This window comes from Zingiber officinale, chromosome 6B (assembly GCF_018446385.1).
Source record: "Zingiber officinale cultivar Zhangliang chromosome 6B, Zo_v1.1, whole genome shotgun sequence".
Classification (NCBI taxonomy): domain Eukaryota; kingdom Viridiplantae; phylum Streptophyta; class Magnoliopsida; order Zingiberales; family Zingiberaceae; genus Zingiber; species Zingiber officinale.
In genome coordinates this window covers 18,316,948-18,343,453 of record NC_055996.1, presented here as the reverse complement: position 1 = coordinate 18,343,453, position 26,506 = coordinate 18,316,948, and the positions used below count along the sequence as shown (strand labels likewise).

General features: G+C 37.3%; 1 protein-coding gene across 1 annotated transcript in view; it reads right to left on the bottom strand.

Moving 5' to 3' along the window:
* Positions 1-2,603: 2,603 nt before the first annotated feature.
* LOC121992174 (auxin response factor 12-like) overlaps positions 2,604-26,506 on the bottom strand; it is a 37,705-nt gene continuing 13,802 nt past the window's right edge. Inside the window, exons 11-15 of the mRNA XM_042546367.1 lie at positions 10,486-10,627; positions 8,699-9,675; positions 8,443-8,633; positions 3,113-3,220; positions 2,604-2,941 (exon numbers count right to left, since the gene is read on the bottom strand). Of these exons, the coding sequence (XP_042402301.1) occupies positions 3,151-3,220; positions 8,443-8,633; positions 8,699-9,675; positions 10,486-10,627 (1,380 nt within the window). The 3' untranslated portion in view covers positions 2,604-2,941; positions 3,113-3,150. The remainder of the gene's footprint in view (positions 2,942-3,112; positions 3,221-8,442; positions 8,634-8,698; positions 9,676-10,485; positions 10,628-26,506) is intronic.

Genomic DNA, 26,506 nt, shown 5'->3' with positions numbered 1-26,506 from the left:
CTAAGGAAGGAGGAGGGCAATGAGGTCAGTCTTGAGGACCAAGAAGGCAGATACAAAAGGTTGTGGGAATCTTTAGGTTTAGCTTAGCCAACTTAAGTTCGCAACTATTGAAATCAGAGTGGAAGGTAGCATATCAGGGGGAGAAGTTTTCTTGAGACATTGAAGAGGGGAAAAAAGGAAGAGAATGGTCAAGGAAGAACACTTATTTGGAGGGTTATAGAGAAAATTACAGGTAGTAGAGATCGTCAAAGCCGAAAGTTGAAGAAGACGAGGCACGAATGAATCATTTTCAACAACACTTAGGGTTTTTAACAAGAGTCCTGAGGGTTCTTTGAAGTTTAAACCGTCCGATCGAAACAGCCCTACTAAGGACAACCGTCGGATCAGAGAAGGCAAATTGCTATTAAAATTTGCGCGAAAAGGCATGCGTAAGCTATCACATCAGAATGAAGTTGGTATGACACGGGGCACTCGCCCATAGAATGACATTTACGATAGATAAACAATCAAATCATTACACTGATACATTATCATTGAAACCCTACCTCGCATTTAAAACAACAGATAGACAACGGGCAGGTGTTTCCTCGAAAAAGCAGTGTTACAGATAGCCCCGAGAGGCCATTGGGGATGATGCTCGGTCAAACGGCAAGACGGTAGGAGGACTCGAGTCTAATCAATCAGACATAAACCTTCTTCAACTAGACTTGGAGGGGAGACTTGTGATATGACGTATAATGGGTGACCCCAAGAATAGTGGGAAGCCAATAGCCAAGGTGACGTGGCAGTCAAAAGACAAAAGGAGATGACAATCAAGGTCGGGGAGTACGTGTCTAAACCGACCATTTCCTCCAAGACTTAACTTCAAGGGCATTGCCCCAGTCTACTCCCAGCCAGCCCAAGTGTCAGTTGGACCCCAGGGTTCCACCCATCACTTTTCCTGGGCACTGTCCCAGTCTACTCCCTGCCGGCCCAAGTGTCGATCGAACCCTAGGGCTCCACCTATAACTTTTCCTGAGCACTGCCCCAGTCTACTCCCGACCGTCCCAAATGTCATTCGAACCCCCAGGGCTCCTCGGCCCATTACTTTTCTTGGGCACTGCCCCAGTTCACTCCCGGTCGACCCCAGCGTCGGTCAGTCCCCCAGGGCTCTGCCCCTCATTTTTCATGGCACGACTCCTAGTCTACTCCTAGTTGGCCTCTGTGTCAGACGGTCCTTCAGGGCTCAACCCCTCACTTTTTATTGGCATGACTCCTAGTCTACTCCCGATCGACCCTAGCGTCGGTCGGTCTCCCAAGGCTTAGTCTCTCACTTTTCATGGGCACGATTCTCTATCTACTCTCGATCGGCCTCCGCATCGGTCGATTGCTCAGGGCTCAGTCCCTCACTTTTCATGGGCACGACTCCCAGTCTACTCCCAATCGACCCAAATGTCAGTCAGAATATTACTAGAGAACAACATTGTCAGGGAATCACAACCACTTGTCAGAGAATAACAGCCATTTGTTAGAAAATATTCTGATATTCTACCACATGTAGGCCGCAGAACCTTCTTTCACCTAATGGAAGTCCGTCGCATATCCAAATTAGTGTGCCTCATTATGGTGGAGGTTATGAGAGACAATATAAAAAGGAAGATCATCTCCATTGGCCAAGTACGCGCGCACACACACATCTACTACAGTTCTACTTTTTCCCGCACTTTTCGTTCAACCTCTTTTTCTGACTTGAGCGTCGGAGGACCTAACCTCTTCCCTAGTTCTCGCTCTAATGCCTCCGTGTGAGCTCTCTATAGTGTGTACAAGCTCGTGGGTACCATTTTCGACATCTCCTCCCTGCTTCCCTCGAAGATCTAAAAGCCTGCAATGCATCTTTAGGTCCAGAAGCCTAGTCCTCTCTTCGTCAACGTTCTTACCCTTATCATCAGCCCTCCGTCTGACTCAACTTCTAGACAAGATCAATGTCACTATATCCAAATGCAATAAAGAGATGCAACATTCTACTTGAACTGCAACGTTGTTAGTTTAGAGAATCCTGACTTCAACATGGAAGGCAGTCAGAAAAGTATCCCAAGTTAAAGATCAGCAGAGCCATCATTTTGGCCAAAAAAATGCCAAAACTTGTCGGGCTGCAGAAACTAGCCATGAAAGAGTTGTTTGATATTTAGATTGGAAGATCTCTTGAATATCTGTAATTTTGACAATAGTATTTATATTTAGATTGGAAGCTCACTTTTCAATTTTTGATCAGATCACACTTCCATGATATTTTATTCTGTGGCATCTTAACTTTGTCTGTTTGTTTTTTTTTTCAAACTAATCTTCATTTACAACTCTCCAAATTAAACAGGAAACTAGTAGCATAATTTGTAGATAAAAAATAGTGACAAATTGAGATTTTTAAAATTTGGTTTTGTAAAAGACCTTGAAAACTGATTTAATGATTAATAATGGGTGTCTAGTGCCTTGTTATGCATAGCTTTAGATTTTTTTTACCATATAAATTAATTTACAATCAACTTTGGGTAGTGAAAATTGATACAAAAAAGAAAATAATAATAATAGCTGACAAGTTTTAGATTCAGTTCTACAGAATTTCCAACTTAAAGTGAGACAATATAGATTATTGATAACATCTTAGAGTATAAATCAACAAAAGCTCAGCAAACAGATAAAATGCCAGCATAGGGGAACTCACTGAATAAACGTTTGCCAAGGTAGATTAATAATATCTTGATCTGCAAGCAGTACGATACTAGAATCGCTCTTAAGAACTCGATGGACTGGAAAGCTCAAACTTCAGATCATAATTATAATATCCAAGTTTTGAGCAGATTACAACACACATAATGAGAGAAAAATATGGTTCCTCATGCTTGCTCCTGGGAATGTTTTGTGACGTTCTAATCAGAGAACCTCTTCGAATGTGCATACAAGAAACCTGGAGAAATGACATGATTACCTTAGACTATTATAAAACTTAGACATTGATACCAAAAAAAAAGATAGTAAATTGAAAAGGTGATTAAAGCAACGGACTGTGTGATGGAAGAAGCACAATGTTTAGGTACTTTGTACTAATCTAAATTAGGTAGTAAAGAATTTCAATTACCTAGTACTTCAAGAGGAATATCATGTGGACTCATCCCCTTATTTTCCCATCTTTTGCACATCTTCTGGTGAAAGTATCTTGATATACCAGACATTATTCACGAAGGATCTGCATTTAACGCCAAAATAAAATATTTAAGCAGCAAGGCATGGAGTCCAAATTAAAATTTAAGTTAGACCAGTTTAGGTATAAGGAATAGAGTGTCGATGCATATTCAAGATCTCAAGATCAAACTTTGACAGTCATGTGTTAGATTATATAATTAGAATTATTTGTTTATAATTTTGAAGGCAATTTAATCTTTTATCTTTTTAATTTAGGATTTAAATTTTCTGATAATTCACTATATAAGACTTTGTACTCTTTATTTTCTAACAATTTTTTTTTTGGATTCATTAATAAAGATGACTACTTTTCTTTGGCATCAATTTCTACATGGTATCAAAATCTTCATCTCTATACTTTTGATAATTAAATTTTTTTTGCGCAACCGTACAGTTTTGATTGAGTTTCTTTTGTTTTCGCAATACTTGGTTTTGTTTGATGTTCGGCTATTCGTAAACACAATTTGTTCTATCATCATGAGTGGTCGCACAGAATATTCGTTTCAATCGATCAGTGTCCGATTGGATGGAAACATTTATTCGTATTGGGGATATGTTAAGAAAATTTTTTTGCGAGAAAAATCTATGTGGGGATATGTTTCAGGTGTGCGAGTTCAACCTACGGACATTAATGCTAATGATTATGCAAAGTCATTGGATGTTTGGGAGACCGATAATGCGAAGATTATTACATGGATCAATAATTCTGTTTCACACTCCATTGGTACTTAGTTGACCAAGTACAAGACAACCAAAAATGTTTGGAATCATCTGGCAAGATTATACATATAGTCTAACTTTGCTAAACAATATCAATTAGAAGCAGATATATGTGCACTTCGACAGCAAGATATGGAAATCCAAGATTTTTATTCTACCATGTCGAAACTATGGGACCGGTTAGCACTCACAGAATCCTCAAAATTGCGAGCATTCCCAGCTTATGTCACTCGTAGAGAAGAGCAACGTCTAGTCCAATTATTGATGGCTCTTCGTGATGACTTTAAAGGATTACATGAAACAATTTCGCATCGTAGTCCTCTTCCTTCCATTGATTCAGTAGTACATGAATTGCTAGCTAAGGAGATTCGTCTTGAGCCTCAAGTTGATAAGAGGATTGTTGCACCATCTACGCCATCTGTTTTTTAGCACCACAGCGATCTATGGCGCATAATCAAAGTAGGTCGACATCGAAGGTTTCTAGTGATGAGTGTGCTTATTGCAAAGAAAAAGGACATTGGAAGTCTCAATATCCATTATTGTTGAACAAAGGTAAATTACCGTAGCAGCAAAAACAACCACCACAATAGCAATATCAGCAACAACGACCTCAACAACCACCATTGCTACATCAAAATGCTTCATGGAAATCTGGTAATCAACTACAACAGTCGTCAAATAGACTATCTCAGTCTAGTAATGCAATGGTTGCCCCCTCTTTAGATCCTTATATGCTTGAGCAGTTTCAACAATTCCTTGCTTCACAACCCTCTGCCATGTCTGCTTCTTCTCATATAGATTTGTCATCCTCCAGTACATCAGGTATAACTTCCTTTTTATGATCTTAGATTCTGGAGCCTCTCATCATATGTCACCTACCTTATTATCTTTTATCTCCTTATCTTCTAATTCATTTTTATCAGTTATGACGGCTGATGGTACTCCAATGCCATTACTAGGTGTTGGTTCTATTGTTACAACTTACTTGTCTCTTCCTGATGTCTATTATATTCCTAGTCTTACACTTAATCTTGTTTCTGTTAGTCAATTGTCTAAGTCTGGATATTAAATATCTTTTTCTTCGTCCAATTATTATGTGCAGGACCCACAATCTCAGAAGGTGATTGGGATAGGCCGTAGGCAAGGGAGACTCTATGTCCTGGATAAGCTTCAAGTACTAGATGTTGCAGCTTCTAGTGTCGATTTGTCATCTTTCCGATTGAGTTGTTCTTCTTCTGATTTTTACTTGTAGCATACTCGTCTAGGTCATGTTTCAGCCTCTCGTTTATAATTTTTAGCTTCGTCTGGAGTATTAGGAACTTTAAAATGTCATGATATTTCAAATTGTAGTGGTTGTAAACTGATAAAATTTTCTGCATTACCTTTTAATAAAAGTCTATCTTTTTCTCCTAATCCTTTTGTTCTTGTTCATTCTGATGTGTGGGAGCCTTCTCCTGTTACTACAAAAGGGGATTAAGATATTATGTTTCTTTTATTGATGATTGCACTCACTATACTTGGGTTTATCTTATGAAACATAGATCTGATTATCTTACCATTTTCAATAACTTTAAAGCTCTTGTCAAAACTCAACATTCAGCATTTATCAAGTGTTTCCGTTGTGATTTGGATGTGCAAATACACTTCCAATAATTTTTCTCATTTATTTGCATCAGAAGGTACTATACATCAAACCTCGTGTCGAGAAACACCTAAACAGAATGGGGTTGCAGAGAGAAAACATAGACATCTTGTTGAGACATCCCGTTCATTTTTATTGTCGGCAAATGTTCCTAGTATTTTTTGGGGAGAAGCAGTTCGTACTGCTACTCATGTAATTAATAGGATTCCAACTTCTCACAGTTCAGGTTTGTCTCCTTTTCAAAAATTATATGGTCATGTTCTTGATTATTCCTCTTTACGTGTTTTTGGTTGTACCTGTTTTGTTCTCCAACCACATGTTGAGCGTGATAAGTTGTCCTCTAAGTTTGCTTTGTGTGTCTTCCTTGGTTATAGTATTGGTCAAAAGGAATATCGTTGTTTTGATCCAGTTAGTAAAAAATTATATGTCTCTCGTCATGTTGTGTTTCTTGAGCATATTCCTTTTTTCTCCATACCTCTTCTATCATATGACATAACTCATGCATATGGTATTTGCATTGATCCCTTCAGTATCGACACCGACAAAGCCTCCCCCATAGCTATTCTTCCACATGATAGCTTCACTGAATCTGGTATTCTCGAGGCCTCTCCTCCACCTCCTACGACTGTTCCTTCACCTCCAGAGATTGCGGACAATCCTATTCGTTGGTCTTACACATCTTAGTAAGTCTACTAAACTACCTGATTTTGCTTATTCTTGTTATTCTACTTCCTTTCCCTCTTTTGTTGCCTCTATTCATCATCTTTCTGAGACATTGTCCTATAGAGAAGTTGTTGGTAATCCTCTTTGGCAGATTGCTATGGACGAGGAATTAACTACTCTACATCATACTCATACTTAGGATTTGGTACCTCTGCCACTAGGGAAACGTGTCATTGGCTCTCATTGGGTCTATAAGATCAAAATTAAATATGATGGTTCTATCGAACAGTACAAATCTCGTCTTGTTGCTAAAGGTTACTCTCAGGAGTATGACATGGATTATGAGAAAACTTTTGCCCCTGTTACTAAAATGACCACTGTTCGTATGTTAATTGTTGTTGCCTCTGTTCGTCAATGGAAGATATCTCAGATGGATGTCAAAAATACTTTCTTGAATGGTGATCTTCAAGAAGAAGTGTATATGGTGCCTCCTCCTGGAGTTGCTCACCGATCTGGTGAAGTTTATAGGCTTCGTAAAGCTCTCTATGGATTCAAACAAACACCACATGCTTGGTTTGCCAAGTTCTCCACGGTGGTTACGTCGCTTGGTTTTCATTCCAGTAATCATGATTCAGCTTTATTTGTCAAGTGCACGCGTGCAGGTCATATACTTTTATCTTTATATGTAGATGATATGATAATTACTGGTGATCATTTTGATGGAATTGAGTCTTTGAAGTTTGAATTAGCTCGTTGTTTCGCTATGAAAGACTTGGGGTTACTGCGCTATTTTCTGGGGATTGAGATCGTCTCTTCACCTAAAAGTTATCTCTTGTCTCAGTCAAAGTACATAGCTGATCTATTTGAGCGTGCACGTCTCACTGACAACAGGGTAGTTGATACTCCCCTTGAGACTAATGCTAGGTACTCTCCATCAGATGGTTCTCCTTTGTTAGATCCTAACCTCTACCGTACAGTTGTGGGAAGCTTAGTTTATCTCACTATGACTCGTCCTGATATTGTGTATGCCGTGCATGTGGTTAGTCAGTTTGTCACTGCACCCACCATAGTTCATTGGGTTGCTGTTCTTTGCATTCTTCAGTATCTTCGAGGAACTCAGTTTCAGAATCTCTTATTCCCTTCTACTTCTTTATTAGAGTTCTGTGCATACTCAGATGCTAATTGGGTGGGTGATCTTACAGATACTAAGTCGACCACTGGCTTCTATATTTTTCTTGGAGATTCTCTTATCTCTTGGAAAGGTAAGAAATAAGATGTTATTTCGAGATCCTCCACATAAGCTGAGTGTCATGACTACCACTACTTGTGAGATTGTTTAGCTATGTTGGTTGCTTGCAGATATGAGAATTTTTTTCAGAAATCTACTGCTCTTCATTGTGATAATCAGAGTGTCATTCAGATTGCGCGCAATACAATTTTTCATGAGAGAATGAAGCATATTGAGATAGATTGTCATTTCACTCGTCATTATCTACAAATTGGCAATATCACATTGTCTTTTGTTCCTTCCTCACTGCAGATAGCTGATATGTTTACCAAGGCTCATTCCGCTTCGCGCTTCCGATTTTTATCTGACAAACTCTCAATGCTTCTAGCTGTAGCATCGTGAGTTTGAGGGGGGATGTTAGATTATATAATTAGAATTATTTGTTTATAGCCTTAAAGGCAATTTAGTCTTTTATCTTTTTAATTTAGGGTTTAGGTTTTCTGATAATTCACTATATAAAACTTTGTACTCTTTATTTTCTAACAACCCTCTACAATATGAATATGGCGTTTAAGTCAACATTACATTGTTCCATGAAAGTAGGCATCAATATGCAACAAGAAGTCACACAAATTTGTAGTTAACATGTATTTTTTCTTCATAATATCAGTTAAGAAGTCCATCAAAGAAGTAATTGCACATACAATGACAATCACTTCACTTATGAATATTAGTGTACAGCTAGATATAACAGCATAAAATAGAAAAGGCAAATAGAAAGCAAGTGCTTAATCAGTGTTTGAGCCAGTTTGATGAATATTTTCTAAGAGATCTCAACATAACATGCAAATTCCATGGGTAAATCAATAAACTCAACCGGTTGTTAAATGACACAAGAAGTATAAAGTGACAAATGCAATAATTACAGTTGATTCTATTTTGAGAATTATATATGCTTAGAATGAATTCTTACTCCCAGGGGTCGTCTCCAAGGAGAAGCACATCATTCTCCCTGTCAACAAATACAAGCTGCCAGCCTGATCTACGAGGATCTTCAAATAGACCCTCAATACCAAACATATGACCCAGTTCCACACGCAGTTCATCATAGTTGCTGAACCGGGATATGTCCAAGGACCTTCCAACTGATCCTGACTTACAGACCTGCATGAAGTCTGAACATTTAAGATATCAAACCTAATGAAATATTACATTCACTTTATTCTGACCTTAACAAATGTTTGGGACTGTGAACCAATCTCTCCTGAATTTTTCAGCAATTTGGAAGATTCATCCAAATAACCGCAGAGAGAGTTTTGAATACTTGAAGCAATGTATGCATTGCTAGATGAATCGCTAACAGTTGCATTCACAGAAAAGTTAGGGGTTACAATGGAGAGAAGAGAGGAGGAATCCTTGCCAACCCCAAATAGGGCTTGATTCTGGGTAGCATGAGAATTTTGAATACAATTGGAATTATCTTTTTCCACAAATAAAGGAAACAGAAGTCCAATATCAAAAGGAGTCGCCTGAGGCATAGTTTGTTTTGATCCCAATGGTTGCTGACTAATCATGGGACAATCAAGATGGGAAGAGCTCCATATGTTGGTGTTTGCTTCAGGGTAACATCCTAAGATACCCTGGACAGAACTTGATGGAGCATCGGATGACAAAACTAAGTTTGGATTAGGAAAGCTTGATCTTTCATGAAATTGAGATGGCAAATTTGATTGTTGCTGCACATGATTGGTACACATTTGAAATGTTCCTGAACAGGCATGTGTTTGTTGAGACTGAGCCTTTTGCTGTTCATTAGGTAATTGCTGCACATGCTGGTGTGGTCCAGAATTTGGTTGGTTCTCCAATAATTGTTGTGTTTGTGAGCTGAATATATGCTGTTGCAGAGCCAACTGAAAATCTTGAATCGGCAGCAAATGGGTAGACGAAGAGCGTTGCCGAACAAACTGAGATGCTTGTTGATTTCCCATCGATTGTTGATTCAGAGCATCATCCCCTCGTATGTCCTCCAAAGCAGTAGTAGCCATAGCTTGGTACTGATTAATATCACTCCCTAGTAACAAAGGGTCGTGCCTCTGTTGCAACCATGAGCCCATACCAAGTGATTGGGGGACGTAAGACTGCAAGCCTTGATTGCCAGCCCCAATATGTGGCCACCTGAGAGCATATAGCTCATCCTCTTTGGTATCTGAAATTCAGAAAAGATGCACATTAAGTATAGAATGTGGCAAAATTATTTGATAAATTGTATGCCTATTGAGTTAATTTATTAATGGCACTCTCGTAGTTTAAATGATTCATAGCTCAAACTGTTACAGAGGAAGAGGATATATTTGAGAGAGGAAGATGATATAGTTTTTCTCTATATCTCAAATGCCAACTATCAGGGGTATTTATAGATACAAGAGGAAAATCTAGACTCTCCTCTCGATTAATGAACATTAATTTTCTGGACTCTACATATGATGAATGTATTCTAGATACAACAGATGTATTCTAGATTAAGATGGATGTATTCTAGTCATTCGTATTCATATCTAGAAAAACTAATATATTTAAATGCTTTATATTTGTAACAAAAAAATCAGCCTGTCTCAATGACAATAGCTTCAGTAATGAGATCACTATTGCAGGTTAGAGTGATCGAATGCTCATGGAGAAACCAGACTGAGAGTAATGGTGGTTCTTTGTTTGAGGGGAGGATTATTGGAATTTAATCAAAATCTTATATTGAAAAGATTTGAAAAAGATCATGAGTTTATAAGGATGTATGATATCTCCATTGGCATGAAGTCTTTTGAGTAGAACTCAGGAGCAAAGCTATGAAGACCTAGGCTCAAAGTGGACAATATCATATTATTGTGGAGATATATGGATATCCTTTTTCACCACAACTAGTGCAGGGGAGAAGCGTCCCAGTTATAATTTGGTTGAAACATAGTGAAATATCCACATCGTATAATGGAGATTACATATAGCAATGGAAATGGCACATTACCATGAGGAACTCCAAGATTCCAGGGCCGCTTGAACTTGAGTGGCAATAAAGATGGATACATGGGTAAGGTTGTCAAAGGTTCAATTTCCCACAGTGACGCCCTCAGCTGCCTCTCACCTGCTGTAGATTCATCCCATCCAACCTGCAATTACTAGAATGATATATCACTTCAACAACAACCAGTGAATAAACAAAAATAAACGCATAATCTTTATTTAATATCTCAGAAAAATCAGCCAACAAAAGCGTATAGCGCTTTTTGTAGCAAATATCAAAGTTTTTGTTAGAGAAGGTTTGTTAAATGAACCTATTAAAACAGCAGTAAATTAGCAGAAATTATGCTCTTATGAAGTATACACTGTTTGTAATCCTCTCAAGTCTCGACATGGTAGCAACAAGAGAGATTAAATAGAGAAAACAATCACGGCCTTCTGTGTGGTGGACGATAAATCATAATTTGAGAGCAAATTGCAGAGACAACTGTTACAGAAACAATTATATATTTCTCCCTACAAATTTATCTATGAAGAACCACATATAGCTATATCTAATAAGGCATCCACGTAGCCTATGGAAAAGTCAAGTCCATATTGCAATTCCCAAGCAAAGTCTGACCTCACATTGACATATTTTTGAAAGAAGTAAATCATAAATGCCAAAAGATATTCAATTAGCAAGTGAAATAATCATTTACCCTTTTATTTTCAGTTTTTATTTTACAATTTTACATTAATGACATACTTCATTAATTCTATTGGTCAATGTGTTGGAACCCCAAGGTTATTTTGGTATGATCAACAAGTTAAGTTAGGTCCTGTCTGTTTCTAACCTTTTGTCTAAATGTGCAGGAGCTTAGGAGCACAGGTACTCGAGCGGAAGACGCAGCTAGCGAGAAGGATGGCACGCGGTGCATCCGAGGGACGAGGTACTACGGAAGAGTATCCCGGTGGACGAGAAAGAAGCGTGCGGTGGTTTCGAGGGACGAAAGCCGGAGCGGAAGATTGCTCGGGGAGCAAGAGACGCAGCTAGCGAGAAGGTCGGCACGGGGTGCGACCGAGGGACGAAGACTACGGATGAGTACGCTGGTGGATGAGAAGGAAACACGCGGCGATTCCGAGAGATGAGAAGCCGGAGCGGGAAGGCTGCTCGAGAAGACCGGAATTGGGTTCGGGTGAGCCCTTTTCCGGATGACAGAGATCACCCAAGCGAGCGGATCCGGAGGAGAAGAATCGGACCGAGGCGGGACTGAACTAGAGAAGAGGTCCCAGACGAAAAAATCAACATCTGTTGACTTTGGGCTCTGGGGCGCCCGGAGTAGTCCGGGGCGCCCGGAACCCTTCCGGCCGCCCGGACTAGACTTTTGACCAGGATCGAGATTTGACTCGATCTGATCGTTGGGGGATAAAGTTTATCCCCCCAGGGCGCCCCGACCAAGGCTATAAATATAGCCTTAGTCCAGAAGCTTTTCAACGAACTCTGAATTGTAATTCCAACACTTGTAAGCTTTAGTCTAGAATTAAGCTTCTGTTTTCTGTGCTTCAACGCTGTACGAGGCTTCTCCGCCTGAAGGAGCTTTTAGTGAGCTTAATCTTTTTTGGATTAACAACCACATCGGTTGTAAACAAGTAAATCCTTGTGCCTCGCTTTTTCTTTATGCTTTTAATTTATCGGCTTCCTTTATATATACAAGTGTTAGCTTAAAGAGTTTGAGGAAGGGTTGTTTTGCTTTTTATGTTTACAAGACTAACCAACAACCCCCTCCTAGCCGACCGTAACGGTCCTACAAGTGGTATCAGAGCTGAGACACTTCAAGAAGGACTAACCGCTGTCTGAAGCAACAAAACGATGGCCGGAGCTAGCGACTACCCACCAGCATTCGAGGGAGAGTTTGCCGTTTGGAAACAAAAAATGGAGGTATATCTTAATTCTGATTTTGGTATTTCTTTAATATTAAAATTTGGCTATGAAGCACCAAAGACAACGAATGGAGAAGAACTCGGAATTTCACATTCTAACCGTAATACCTAATGAAGATCTCAATAGAGTTAGCGAGTACAAAAGCGCAAAAGAACTTTGGGAAAAGTTCTTGAAGATTCATGAAGAATCAGAAGAAGCCAAATCCGAGACTAAAGAAATTGTCGAAACAGCAATCATAGCAGAAGACCCACCTAAAGATGAAGAAAGCTCAACCGAGATGAGCATCGAGAAAGGGGGAGAGTCTTCAAAAGAAAGTAATTCAACAGGGGGAGAACCAACGGCCGATGAGGTAAGTAAGGTATGGCCTCTACCCTCAGAACAACTGGTTAATTCAAAAGAAAAGTTGCCTGAAGATTTTTGTGATTTAAAAATTGAATTATCGAAAGAGTGTTTCAGTTTACCAATTATCTTGAAAGATTCTTACGAATTACAAAATATTTTGATAACAGAATTTTGCAAGTTAGAAAATATTTTGACAAAAGAATTTTGCAAGTTAGAAAATATTTTGACAAAAGAATTTTGCAAGTTAGAAAATATTTTGACAAAAGAATTTTGCAAGTTAGAAATTTTGCCGAAAGACTTTTGTGAATTACAAAATATTTTGTCGACAGATTTTTGCAAATTAGAATTTATGACAAAATACTTCTGCGAATTACAAAATATTCTTCTGAAAGAATTTTGCAAAGTAAAGACATTGCCGAAAGAATTTTTACAAATTATATTGTCGAAAAATTCTATTAAATTAGAATTTATACTATCAAAATATCTTTACAAATTAGGAATTCAAAATACAATAGAAAATGACATGTTACAATTTATACAAATTTCTACATGTTCAAATTTTCTTGCTTCAAAGTTAAGAAATTATGATAAATTAAAATGAAAATTTAAAATTTTCTGATAAAAGCATTAGAATAAAAATAAATAAATGCATAGGAAAATTTTTAAATGTTTTCTTAAAGTTTTTCTTGCATAAAGTTTTGGGGCTCAGAAAGATTTTTTTTTATAGCAAAAATTAAGAAATTTTTTTTCACAAGTTATTTTTGACTTAGAAATTTTTTCTTGACTTGGAAATATTTTTTTTCTGAAAATCATTGAGATAGATTTTTATAAGTTTCTAAATGTCAACCTTTAGACTTTTCTTGCAACCCCAATTTTTTATGTGATCAAAGGAGGAGAAGAAAAAGTATAAGTCTAGGGGGAGGTAGAAAATTGAAAGTTAGAATTTTTGAATTTTAATTTTTCTACCTTGTTACACGTTATTGAAAAATTGAAAATTGAAAATTGAAAATTGTTTAATTTTTCATATCTATTTTTGACCCTAGCTTAACTTGGGTTGATCACATCAAAAAGGGAGAGATTGTTGGGACCAGACTTTTGACCAGGATCGAGATTTGACTCGATCTGATCGTTGGGGGATAAAGTTTATCCCCCCAGGGCGCCCGGAACCCCTTCGGGGTGCCCCGACCAAGGCTATAAATATAGTCTTGGTCCAAAAGCTTTTCAACGAACTCTGAATTGTAATTCCAACGCTTGTAAGCTTTAGTCTAGAGTTGAGCTTCTGTTTTAGTGAGCTTAATCTTCCTTGGATTAACAACCACATCGGTTGTAACCAAGTAAATCCTTGTGCCTCGCTTTTTCTTTATGCTTTTAATTTATCGGCTTACTTTATATATACAAGTGTTAGCTTAAAGAGTTCGAGGAAGGGTTGTTTTGCTTTTTATGTTTACAGGACTAACCAACAACCCCCTCCTAGCCGGCCCCAACGGTCCTACACAATGTTGTTAGATGCTACAATCTAGCTACTGATGAGCACTTCATGCATGCTCTAAGTAATGTGAATGTTACTGTTGAACAAACACTTGATTCAACAATAGGAATCATAAGTATGAAAAAATTTGTCCAAAGTTATACTTTCTCTCACCACTGTGTAAAATTGTTTGCATATCTATAACTCAATTGGAAAATAGTGCGATAGAACTAGAAGACATTTGGATTATTCAAGAAACAAAGTTGATTTTATAGGTATCCAACTTACGTTAACTAATTTTGAGAGTGACCGGCCTGATCCCACGAAAGATTCCCTATGAAATGGTTTTATGAACAATATTGAGGTAATATCAATCTATCTAAATATGACAATTCTATTTAGCATTTATATTTTTTTATGATGAGTTTGTTTTGCACAGAAGATTAATTGAACTATTGAAATATACATTTTCTCAGCTTAGTGATTATAGTTTAAAGGGTTAAAGCCCAACGTCAGAAAGTTGGTCATGAAGATATTTCATAAATAATTTCCTTGGGCGTCTATAGATATCGTGTGGCTATATAAACCGACTTTCCAAGACAATGCAAAGAAGCACAATGAAGATCCAATTAATACACCCTTCATACAACATGATGACAAGATGATAAAGTGATGGCCCACAGATGATGCATTCATGGACAAGCTAAAGAGCAAAGAGGTTGAAGTACTTATCCGCTAGGTAAGGCAGCATTATAAATACATAAACATCCCTCGACCAAAGATGATGTTTGGTAGAATCTCAAAATGTGAATCAATTTCAGACTGATTGGGACAATTTCTAGATATTGGAAGATTAACGTTATGAAGGATGGAAAAGAGGTAAGTAAAAGTGACGTGATACCCACTTTTCTCCTTTCCTAGGAGAGAAATGAGGAAAGGGGAAAAAACAGAGAGAATTGATTCTCTTCGATCTCACAAATTGTTTCATACAGATAGCAGATAACAAATGCTGACTATACCCCCAAAAAAAATCCAAAAATAAGTAAATAATATTTGTATAAGATACCTTCTTAAGTTTTGAAAGAACAATTTAATATCAATGGCAGAGGTTGTGGGCCATCAGTTGCTAAAATTATGGTCGCAATTATGGTTGAGATTTTAAGATCTACTTTATCATAATTTGTGTATTAGCTGTATATATTCTTACCTAAAGTAAATTAGCAGTGATTAGTATACTTGTTATAAATATTTTCTTGTCTAAAATAAGTTGTACAGTAATTCTTATTTAAAGGAAAGATCATCAAAGAAAGTGACATTCAATCATTTCATCAAATCTTGTCAAGATATCAGAGCCAGGTTCTGAAATTCATAATTGAATCTTTGTCAGTTTCTTTTGCCTCTATTTTACAGAGTTTTCTGATTTGCTTTCATTTTTTTGGTTGATTTCTAATCAACAACTTTGGCTTTAGGATTTCATTTTGTTTGGAAGAATGTCTGAAAATTTTCTTGGACGAATGTCTACGGAAACTTTGGCTATTAAATTTAAAGAAAAGAATTATGTAGCATGGGAATTTCAATTCCGAATGTTTCTAAAAGGGAAGGAATTTTGGAATCACATTGACGGGTCTGCTCCTAAAGAAGGTGGGATTATCTGCAATGGGAGGCAAAGGATGCTTGAATCATCTCTTGGGTTTTAGGTTCTACTAAACCTCATATAGTAAACAATTTAATTCCTTTAGTGCAACTAAGGAGATGTGGGATTATCTGCAATGCATATATCATCAAGATAACACTGCAAGATGATTTCAACTAGAACTTGACATTGGTAATTTTAGTCAAGGTAATCTCCCTATTGAGCAATATTATTCTGGATTTATTAATCTATGGAGCGAATATTCTGGTCTTATCTATTCAGAGGTGCCTAAAGAAGCCTTAGCCAGCCTTCAAGCAATTCATGAAGATAGTAGACACGATTAGTTTTCGATGAAACTGAGGCTAGAATTTGAAGTATTTTACAAAAGGAAAAACGTTCTTAGAAGAATTTTTACAAATTATATTGTCAAAAATTCTATTAAATTAGAATTTATACTATCAAAATATCTTTACAAATTAGGAATTCAAAATCTGATAGAAAATGACGTACAATTTATACAAATTTCTGTTCAAATTTTCTTGCTTCAAAGTTAAGAAATTATGATAAATTAAAATGAAAATTTAAAATTTTCTGATAAAAGCATTAGAATAAAAATAAATAAATGCATAGGAAAATTTTTAAATGTTTTCTTAAAGTTTTTCTTGCATAAAGTTTTGGGGCTCAGAAAGATTTTTTTTTATAGCAAAAATTAAGAAATTTTTTTTCACAAGTTATTTTTGACTTAGAAATTTTTTCTTGACTTGGAAATATTTTTTTTCTGAAAATCATTGAGATAGATTTTTATAAGTTTCTAAATGTCAACCTTTAGACTTTTCTTGCAACCCCAATTTTTTATGTGATCAAAGGAGGAGAAGAAAAAGTATAAGTCTAGGGGGAGGTAGAAAATTGAAAGTTAGAATTTTTGAATTTTAATTTTTCTACCTTGTTACACGTTATTGAAAAATTGAAAATTGAAAATTGAAAATTGTTTAATTTTTCATATCTATTTTTGACCCTAGCTTAACTTGGGTTGATCACATCAAAAAGAGGGAGATTGTTGGAACCCTAAGGTTGTTTTGGTGTGATCAACAAGTTAAGTTAGGTCCTGTGTGTTTCTAACCTTGTGTCTAAGTGTGCAGGAGCGGAAGACGCAGCTAGCGAGAAGGACGGCAGCAGTGCGTCCGAGGGGCAGTGCGTCAAGAGTACCCGGTGAGAGAGCGTCACGGTGGTTAGGGGAAAAGCCGGAGCGGAAGATTGCTCGGGGAACAAGAGACGTAGCGAGAAGGTCGGTGAGTGCGACCGAGGACAGGCTAATGGATGAGTACGGTGGGACGAGAAGGAAACACGCGATTCCAGGGACGAAGCCGGGCGGCGCTTGAGAAGACCGGAACTTGGGTTCGGGTGAGCACTTTTTCGGATGACAGAGATCACCCAAGCGAGCGGATCCGGAGGAGAAGAACCGGACCGAGGCGGGACTGAACTAGAGAAGAGGTCCCGGACGAAAAAGTCAATATCTATTGACTTTGGGCTCCAGGGCGCCCGGAGCAGACTTTTGACCAGGATCGAGATTTGACTCGATCGATCGTTGGGGATAAAGTTTATCCCCCCAGGGCGCCCCGACCAAGGCTATAAATATAGTCTTGGTCCAAAAGCTTTTCAACGAACTCTGAATTGTAATTCCAACGCTTGTAAGCTTTAGTCTAGAGTTGAGCTTCTGTTTTCTGCGCTTCAACGCTGTACGAGGCTTCTCCGCCTGAAAGAGTTTTTAGTGAGCTTAATCTTCCTTGGATTAACAACCACATCGGTTGTAACCAAGTAAATCCTTGTGCCTCGCTTTTTCTTTATGCTTTTAATTTATCGGCTTACTTTATATATACAAGTGTTAGCTTAAAGAGTTCGAGGAAGGGTTGTTTTGCTTTTTATGTTTACAGGACTAACCAACAACCCCCTCCTAGCCGGCCCCAACGGTCCTACACAATGTTGTTAGATGCTACAATCTAGCTACTGATGAGCACTTCATGCATGCTCTAAGTAATGTGAATGTTACTGTTGAACAAACACTTGATTCAACAATAGGAATCATAAGTATGAAAAAATTTGTCCAAAGTTATACTTTCTCTCACCACTGTGTAAAATTGTTTGCATATCTATAACTCAATTGGAAAATAGTGCGATAGAACTAGAAGACATTCGGATTATTCAAGAAATAAAGTTGATTTTTATAGATATCCAACTTACGTTGACTAATCTTGGGAGTGACCGGTCTGATCCCACGGAAGATTCCCTATGAAATGGTTTTATGAACAATATTGAGATAATATCAATCTATCTAAATATATGACAATTCTATTTAGCATTTATATTTTTTTATGATGAGTTTGTTTTGCTCAGAAGATTAATTGAACTATTGAAATATACATTTTCTCAGCTTAGTGATTATAGTTTAAAGGGTTAAAGCCCAACGTCAGAAAGTTGGTCATGAAGATATTTCATAAATAATTTCCTTGGGCGTCTATAGATATCATGTGGCTATATAAACCGACTTTCCAAGACAATGCAAAGAAGCACAATGAAGATCCAATTAATACACCCTTCATACAACATGATGACAAGATGATAAAGTGATGGCCCCCAGATGATGCATTCATGGACAAGCTAAAGAGCAAAGAGGTTGAAGTACTTATCCGCTAGGTAAGGCAGCATTATAAATACATAAACATCCCTCTACCAAAGATGATGTTTGGTAGAATCTCAAAATGTGAATCAATTTCAGACTGATTGGGACAATTTCTAGATATTGGAAGATTAACGTTATGAAGGATGGAAAAGAGGTAAGTAAAAGTGACGTGATACCCACTTTTCTCATTTCCTAGGAGAGAAATGAGGAAAGGGGAAAAAAACAGAGAGAATTGATTCTCTTCGATCTCACAAATTGTTTCACACAGATAGCAGATAACAAATGCTAACTATACCCCAAAAAAAATCCAAAAATAAGTAAATAATTATTGTATAAGATACCTTCTTAAATTTTGAAAGAACAATTTAATATCAATGGCAGAGGATGTGGGCCATCAATTGCTAAAATTATGACAGCAATTATGGTTGAGATTTCAAGATCTAATTTACCATAATTTGTGTATTAGCTGTATATATTCTTACCTAAAGTAAATTAACAGTGATTAGTATAATTATTGTAAATATTTTTTTATCTAAAATAGGTTGTAAAGTAATTCTTATTTAAAGGAAAGATCATCAAAGAAAGTGGCATTCAATCATTTCATCAAATCTTGTCAAGATATCAGAGCTAGGTTCTGAAATTGATAACTGAATCTTTGTCAGTTTCTTTTGCTTCAGTTTTACAGAGTTTTCTTATTTGCTTTCATTTTTTTGGTTGATTCTAATCAACACCTTTGGCTTTAGGATTTCATTTTGTTTGGAAGAATGCATGAAAATTTTCTTAGAGGAATGTCTACAGAGACTTTGGCTATCAAATTTTAAAAAAAGAATTATGTAGCATGGGAATTTCAATTCAGAATGTTTCTAAAAGGGAAGGAACTTTGGAATCACATTGACGGGTCTGCTCCTAAAGAAGATGGGATTATTTGCAATGGGAGGCAAAGGATGCTCGAATCATTTCTTGGGTTTTAGGTTCTACTGAACCTCATATGATAAACAATTTACATTCCTTTAGTACAACTAAGGAGATGTGGGATTATCTGCAATGCATATATCATCAAGATAACACTGCAAGACGATTTCAACTAGAACTTGACATTGGTAACTTTAGTCAAGGTAATCTCCCTATTGAGCAGTATTATTCTGGATTTATTAATCTATGGAGCGAATATTCTGGTCTTATCTATTCAGAGGTGCCTAAAGAAGCCTTAGCCAGCCTTCAAGCAATTCATGAAGATAGTAGACACGATTAGTTTTCGATGAAACTGAGGCTAGAATTTGAAGTTGCATGGGTTGAATTACTGCATAGAAATCTTATCCTTTCCTTGGATATATGTCTTGGAAAATTGTTGCGTGAAGAATAAAGAATGGCTACACATGTTGTTCTAGGTTCGTCCAAGGAGATATCTGAGGTTGTTAATGTTGCTTATGTTGCTCAAGGGAAGAACCGAGGAAAAGGACAAATGCAGTGAGTGCTATAGTTGCAAAGAGTTTGGGCATATTGCTCATAATTGTGGTAAGAAGTTATGCAATTATTGTAAACAGAATGGACACATTATCAAGAAATGCCCTACACGTCCAGAAAATCAACGAGGCCAAGCTTTTCAGGACTATCTCAGACCCTACCACTATCAGTTCTATAGCCATAATTGTTGACACAAATTAGCCTTTTGCTACTCCAAAAATAGTCCAACAGATGATCATTATAGCATTTTCTACTCTTGGACTTCATGGTCAAGGTAAGATTATTTCTTCTCCTTGGTTTGTTGATTCTGAGGCATCAAATCATATGATGGGATTACCTGATTGGCTATATAATCTTCAAAAGTATACTGACAAACAAAATATTCAAATTGCTAATGGTAGTTATCTTCCAATTACAGTCATTGGTGATATTGGACCTTCCTTTCATCATGTATTTGTCTTTCCTGGATTGTCTATTGATTTAATTTCTGTTGGACAGTTGGTGGATAATAACTATGATGTAAATTTCTCTCGTCATGGTTGTTTTGTGCAGGATTAGAGGTACAGGAAGGTGATCGCAAGGGGGCTAAAGTGGACAGATTATTTCCATGCAATTTACTATTCCTAGAACTTTGTCTTTGACTTCTATTATTATTGAAAATAGGGCTGACGTTTGACATAAATAATTGGGTCATCCAAATAATGTGATATTGTCTCATTTAATGAAACATGATTTTCTTAGCAACAAAAATCAATATTCTTCTAATAGTTTATCTCTTGATTGCTCTGTTTGTAAATTAAGAAAGAATAAAGTGTTACCTTTTCCTACCTATGATACTCATTCTAATACATGTTTTAAGATTATACATAGTGATGTTTGGGGTGTTACTCCTACCATTTCACATGTGCAGTATAAATATTTCATGACATTCATCGATGATTATAGTCGTTTCACATGGATATATTTTATGTGTATCAAAGCTGAAGTGTTAATGTTGGTACCCCAAGGTTGTTTTGATGTGATCAAACAAGTTAAGTTAGGTCCTGGTGTGTTTAACCTTGTGTCTAATTGTGCAGGAGCTTAGGAGCACAAGAAGTCGAGCAAAAGATGCAGCTAGTGAGAAGGACGACACGGGAGTGAACCAACGGGCTCGGTGCGTCTGAGGCACGAGGTGCTGCGGAAGAGTACGCGAGCAGACGAAAAGGAGGCGTGCGACATTTCCGAGGGACGAGAAGACGGAGCGGAAGGTTACTCGAGAAGATCGGAAGTTGGGTTCAGGTGAGCCCTATTCCGAATGGCCGAAATCACCCAAGCGAGAGAAGACGGAGCGGAAGGTTACTCGAGAAGATCGGAAGTTGGGTTCAGGTAAGCCCTATTCCGAATGGCCGAAATCACCCAAGCGAGCGGAGCCGGAGCGGAAGACCGGACAGAGGCGAGCAGAACCGGAGCAAAGGGCCTGGACCTATTCCGAGCGGCCGGAACCTGATTTTTATCATGTTTGACGTGGACGTTGACCGACGCGTCGGGGATAGAATTCTATCCCACTCCAGGTGCTTGGAACCCTTCCAGATGCCCCGGCCAAAGCTGTAAGAAGCTAAATAACAACAAGCAATTCTTGATACAACACTTGTGAGTTTTTCTATTTTGTTTAGCTTCTTCCTTTCTGAGCTTTCATTGTTGTAAAGAGCATTCTCCACCTGAAGGAGAAATTAGTGTGCATCATTTCCTTGGATTAACAATCTCCTCGGTTGTAACCAAGTAAAATCCTCCAAGCCTCCCTCTTTCAGTTTATTTCTTATTTTATTTATGCAAGTGTTCTTTACTTAAGTTTGTTGTTCGAGAAAGGTTCGTTTTTGTTTGTATTTGTGCAGGGGCTATTCAACCCCCCTTCTAGCCGGCCAACGGTCCCAACAAGTAATATCAGAGCCAGGACGCTTCAGGAGGACTAACCGCCGATCGAAGCACCGAATCAATGGTCGGACCAAGCATATACCCAGCGAAGTTCGAGGGGGAGTTCGCTAGTTGGAAAAAACGAATGCAAGTATTCTTTAAAACTGACTTTGAATTACTTTTAAAATGAAGTTCGATTTTGTAGCACCCGAGGGTAAGGAGGAATACCAGTGGACGAACGAGTAGGCCGACTACGTGGCAAACGGCAAAGCAGAGTTCCATCTGCTGAGCGTCCTTCCGCCACAAGAAATCAACCGGATCAGCACCTACGACTCAACAAAGGAGCTTGGGGAGAAGTTCCTTGAGCTACACGAAGGGACGTCCGAATCCAAGCTCGTGAGAAGGGACTTACTTCGCAATCAGCTCACCAACCTACGATTTGAAGAAGACGAAACGATTGCACAACTTCACTCAAAGATTAAGGAGCTCATCACCGAACTTTCGAATCTCGGAGAAAAGGTAAACAACCAAAATTCGCTAAGGTACTCTCTTAATGCATTCCTTAGAAATACAAAATGGACATCACTAGTAAATGTCTTCTATATCTCTAAGGACTTAGAATCCATTACCTTAGAAGAATTATTTTCAACTTTTGAAGTGCATGAATCAAGATGTACAGGTACGAAGGAGCCAAGCACAACATCGCTTTCAAGACAACGAGAGACAAACATGAGTCAGAATCCTCTCTCGACGACGAAGAAATGGTAATGATGGCAAGACATTTTAAAAAAAAATTTAAATCAAGAAAAACTAACCATCCGCAGGGTAGAAAGAAAAGAACCATCAGATGCTACCACTGCAACGAAAAAGGACACGTTAAGGACAACTGTCCGAAGTTAAGGAACAAGGATAAGGACAAAGGAAAGAAGCCGGTCCAAACGAACAAGTACAAGATATTAAAAGCGACGTGGGACAAAACGTCGTCCGAATTGGAAGTTGAGACTTTCTCTAGACTTGCGTTGATGGCAAGTCATCAAGACAAACACGAAGAAAGCTCTTCCGAAATGAGCATCGATGAAGGGGGAGCGACATCGGAAGAAAGCAGCAATTCAAAGGGAGCATGGACAACGAGATTGACAAGATAAGTCAAGTACAATTTCTTTCTCTCGATAAAATATTTAAATTCGTTAAATGATTAACAAAAGATGGTTGCAAATTAGAAAAAGATATTAAAGAATTAAAAGTAATTCTAGCAAAATCTTCCATTAGAAGTTTTTGATAAATTAAAGCTAGAAAATTACAATTTACAAAAATAAATAAAAAACTTTAAAAATCATACATGCACATATAGTACAAGTATTAGAAGATATAATTTGAACTGGTATTTTAAATATCACAATGGATAAATTAAGAAAATTTCAAATAAATATATTCCTAAAAAATTCTTAATTAATCCAGTTGGCTGGAACTTATATTGGATTTCAAAATCTTGTCTAACTTGAACATGAGTTAGACTTAGCGCTTTTAGCGAGGAAATTAAACGTTTGAATTTCTTTAAGAGGCTTTGTCTAGAAGTGGCTGATGATCCAATAACCAAGAAGGCCTAATGCCTCGTCATAGCCTGGAAGTCAAATATTTAAATAAAATATTTAATTGACTAACTGATAAAACATTAAAATTGAAATTAGATGAATTAGATGAATACTTTGAATAGTTATTCAATTTTTTTTTTTGGAAAAATTCTTAAATTTTTCTATGCAAATCTGTTTAACTTAGAATTTTTTTTTTAACTTAATTTTTTTTTAAGTTATTGTATAAACTTGTGCTTGGAAATTTTTAAAACTTAGATTTTTTTTTAAGTTATGCACAAATTTAAAAAAAAAACTTAGAAATTCTTTTTAAGTTATGCACAAATTTAAAAAAAAAACTTAGAAATTTTTTTTTCTTAAAGTTTTTTTTGACCAAAAATTTCTACAAAAAATTATTTGTTGAAAATTTGTTTAACTAAAGAAATTATTGATTGTTTCTCAAAATTTTTTCTTAGAATTTTTTTTTAAAATTATTGCATTGTTGATGCTATCAAAATTATTTTAAATCTTGATAAAGTTTTCAAAATTGTTTGCAAATCAGAGTTTTATAAAAGTTACCCTTAGATTTTATGATACCCTATTTTTTACGTGATCAAAGGGGGAGAAGGGAAGATTAAGTCTAGGGGAGGTAGATTAATTTTTAAATTTTTGCACTTGAATTGCAATTTATTGCTTTTATTTTATATTTGTTTACCCTAACTTAACCTGGATTGCTCACATCAAAAAAGGAAAGATTGTTGATACCCTAAGGTTTTTTTGATATGATCAAACTTAAGTTAGGTTCTGGTGTGTTTAACCTTGTATCTAAGTGTGCAGGAGCTTAGGAGCACAAAAAGTCGAGCAAAGACGCAGCTAGCAAGGACGGCACGGGAGAAAGCCGACGGGCTCGGTGCGTCTGAAGGACGAGGTGCAGCGGAAGAGTACGTGGGCGGACGAGAAGGAGGCGCGCGGCGTTTCCGAGGGACGAGAAGCCTAAGCGGAAGGTTTCTTGAGAAGGCTGGAAGTTGGGTTCGGGTGAGCCCTATTCCGGATGGCCAAAATCACCCAAGCGAGCGGAGCCGGAGCGGAAGACCCGGACAGAGGCGAGCAGAACCGGAGCAAAGGGCCCAGACCGAAAAAGTCAACTATGTTGACTTTATGGGTCCGGGCGCCCGAAACCATTCCAGAAGCTAAATAACAACAAGCAATTCTTGATACAACACTTGTGATTTTTTCTATTTTGTTTAGCTTCTTCCTTTCTGAGCTTTCATTGCTGTAAAGAGACTTCTCTGCCTGAAGGAAAAATTAGTGCGCATCATTTCCTTGGATTAGCAACCTCCGCGATTGTAACCAAGTAAAATCCTCCAAGCCTTTGTCTTTCAATTTATTTCTTATTTTATTTATGCAAGTGTTCTTTACTTAAGTTTGTTGTCCGAGAAAGATGCGTTTTTGTTTGTATTTGTGCAGGGGCTATTCAATCCCCCTTCTAGCCGGCCAACGATCCCAACAGTTAATTGTTTTCAGAATTTTTATGGCTTATATTGAGACTCAATTTTCCACCTCCGTTAAGATTTTACGATCTGATAATGGTGGTGAGTATATGTCACATGATTTCCAAGCTTTCCTACAACAGAAAGGCATTATATCATAATGATCATGCCCTTATACCCCTCAACAAAATGGGGTGACTGAACAAAAGAACTGTCACTTGCTAGATATGGTTCGCACTTTATACTTAGAGACATCAGTTCCACTTAGATTTTGGGTGAAAACTATGTCAACTGCAGTTTATCTTATTAATCGGCTACCTTTTCAACAATTGAATTTTGATTCTCCTTATTCCTGTCTTTTTGGTATGTAACTTGATTATCGTATGCTACACACTTTTGGATGTGTTTGCTTTGTTCACTTACCTTCATATGAACGCCATAAGCTTACAGCTCAATCAGTAAGGTGTGCATTTATGGGATATAGCACTACTCACAAAGGATTTCTGTATTATGATAATACCACTAATTGACTGCGTGTTTCTAGAAATATGGTTTTCTTTGAACATGAGTATTATTTTCAGAAGCAAGATCTCCCTTCAAATGATGTTCTTCTTCCTAGCTTTGATGATATATCTCCCTCCATTGAGCGTTTTAAACCTAGTTTTGTCTATCAGCAACAACAAACCCCATCATCGCAGATCCTTCCTAACTCTGATCCAGTGCCCATTTTAGTGACGCCTTAAAGATCTACTCGTATCAATCGTCCTCCTAATAGGTATGGTTTTTCTGCTATTTTAGCTGATATTATAGTCCCTACCCCTTATTCTCAAATCGCTAAACATATATTGGGAGAAAGCTATGCAAGAGGAACTTCAAGCTCTTCAAGAGAACCGTACTTGGAATATTGTTCCTTTCCCACTAGAATTAAACCCATTGATTGTAAATGGATATATTCTATTACGCTGAGATATGATGACTCACTTGATCGATACAAAGCAAGGTTGATGGCACTCAGAAATCTACAAAAGTATGGAGTTGATTATGAGGAGACATTTGCACCAGTAGAAAAAATGACAGCAATGTGACTTGTTCTAGTTATTGCTGCTTCTAAGGGCTGGTCATTACGACAGATGGATGTTAAGAATGCCTTTTTACATGAGGATCTTAAGGAAGCAATTTATATGACCATCAGGATTATTTTCTACACTCTCTTCTGATGTTTATAAACTAAAAAAGTCACTCTATGATTTAAAACAGGCTCCGCATGCTTGGTTTGATAAGTTTCGATCCACGCTTATTCGCTTCTCTTTTGTCCAGAGTCAATATGATTCCTCTTTGTTTCTTTGCAAGACTGCTAAAGTAATTATTTTACTCCTAGTATATGTTGATGATATCATTATTACAGGGACTGACTCTGAATTGATTTCTCAGCTTCAATAACGCTTTCAAAGCTCTTTTCATATGAAGGACTAGGGTCCTTTATGCTATTTTTTAGGCCTTGAAGTGAACTCTATAGCAGTAGGTATTTTCTTAAATCAACATAAATACATTCAGGTAATAATTACATTAACA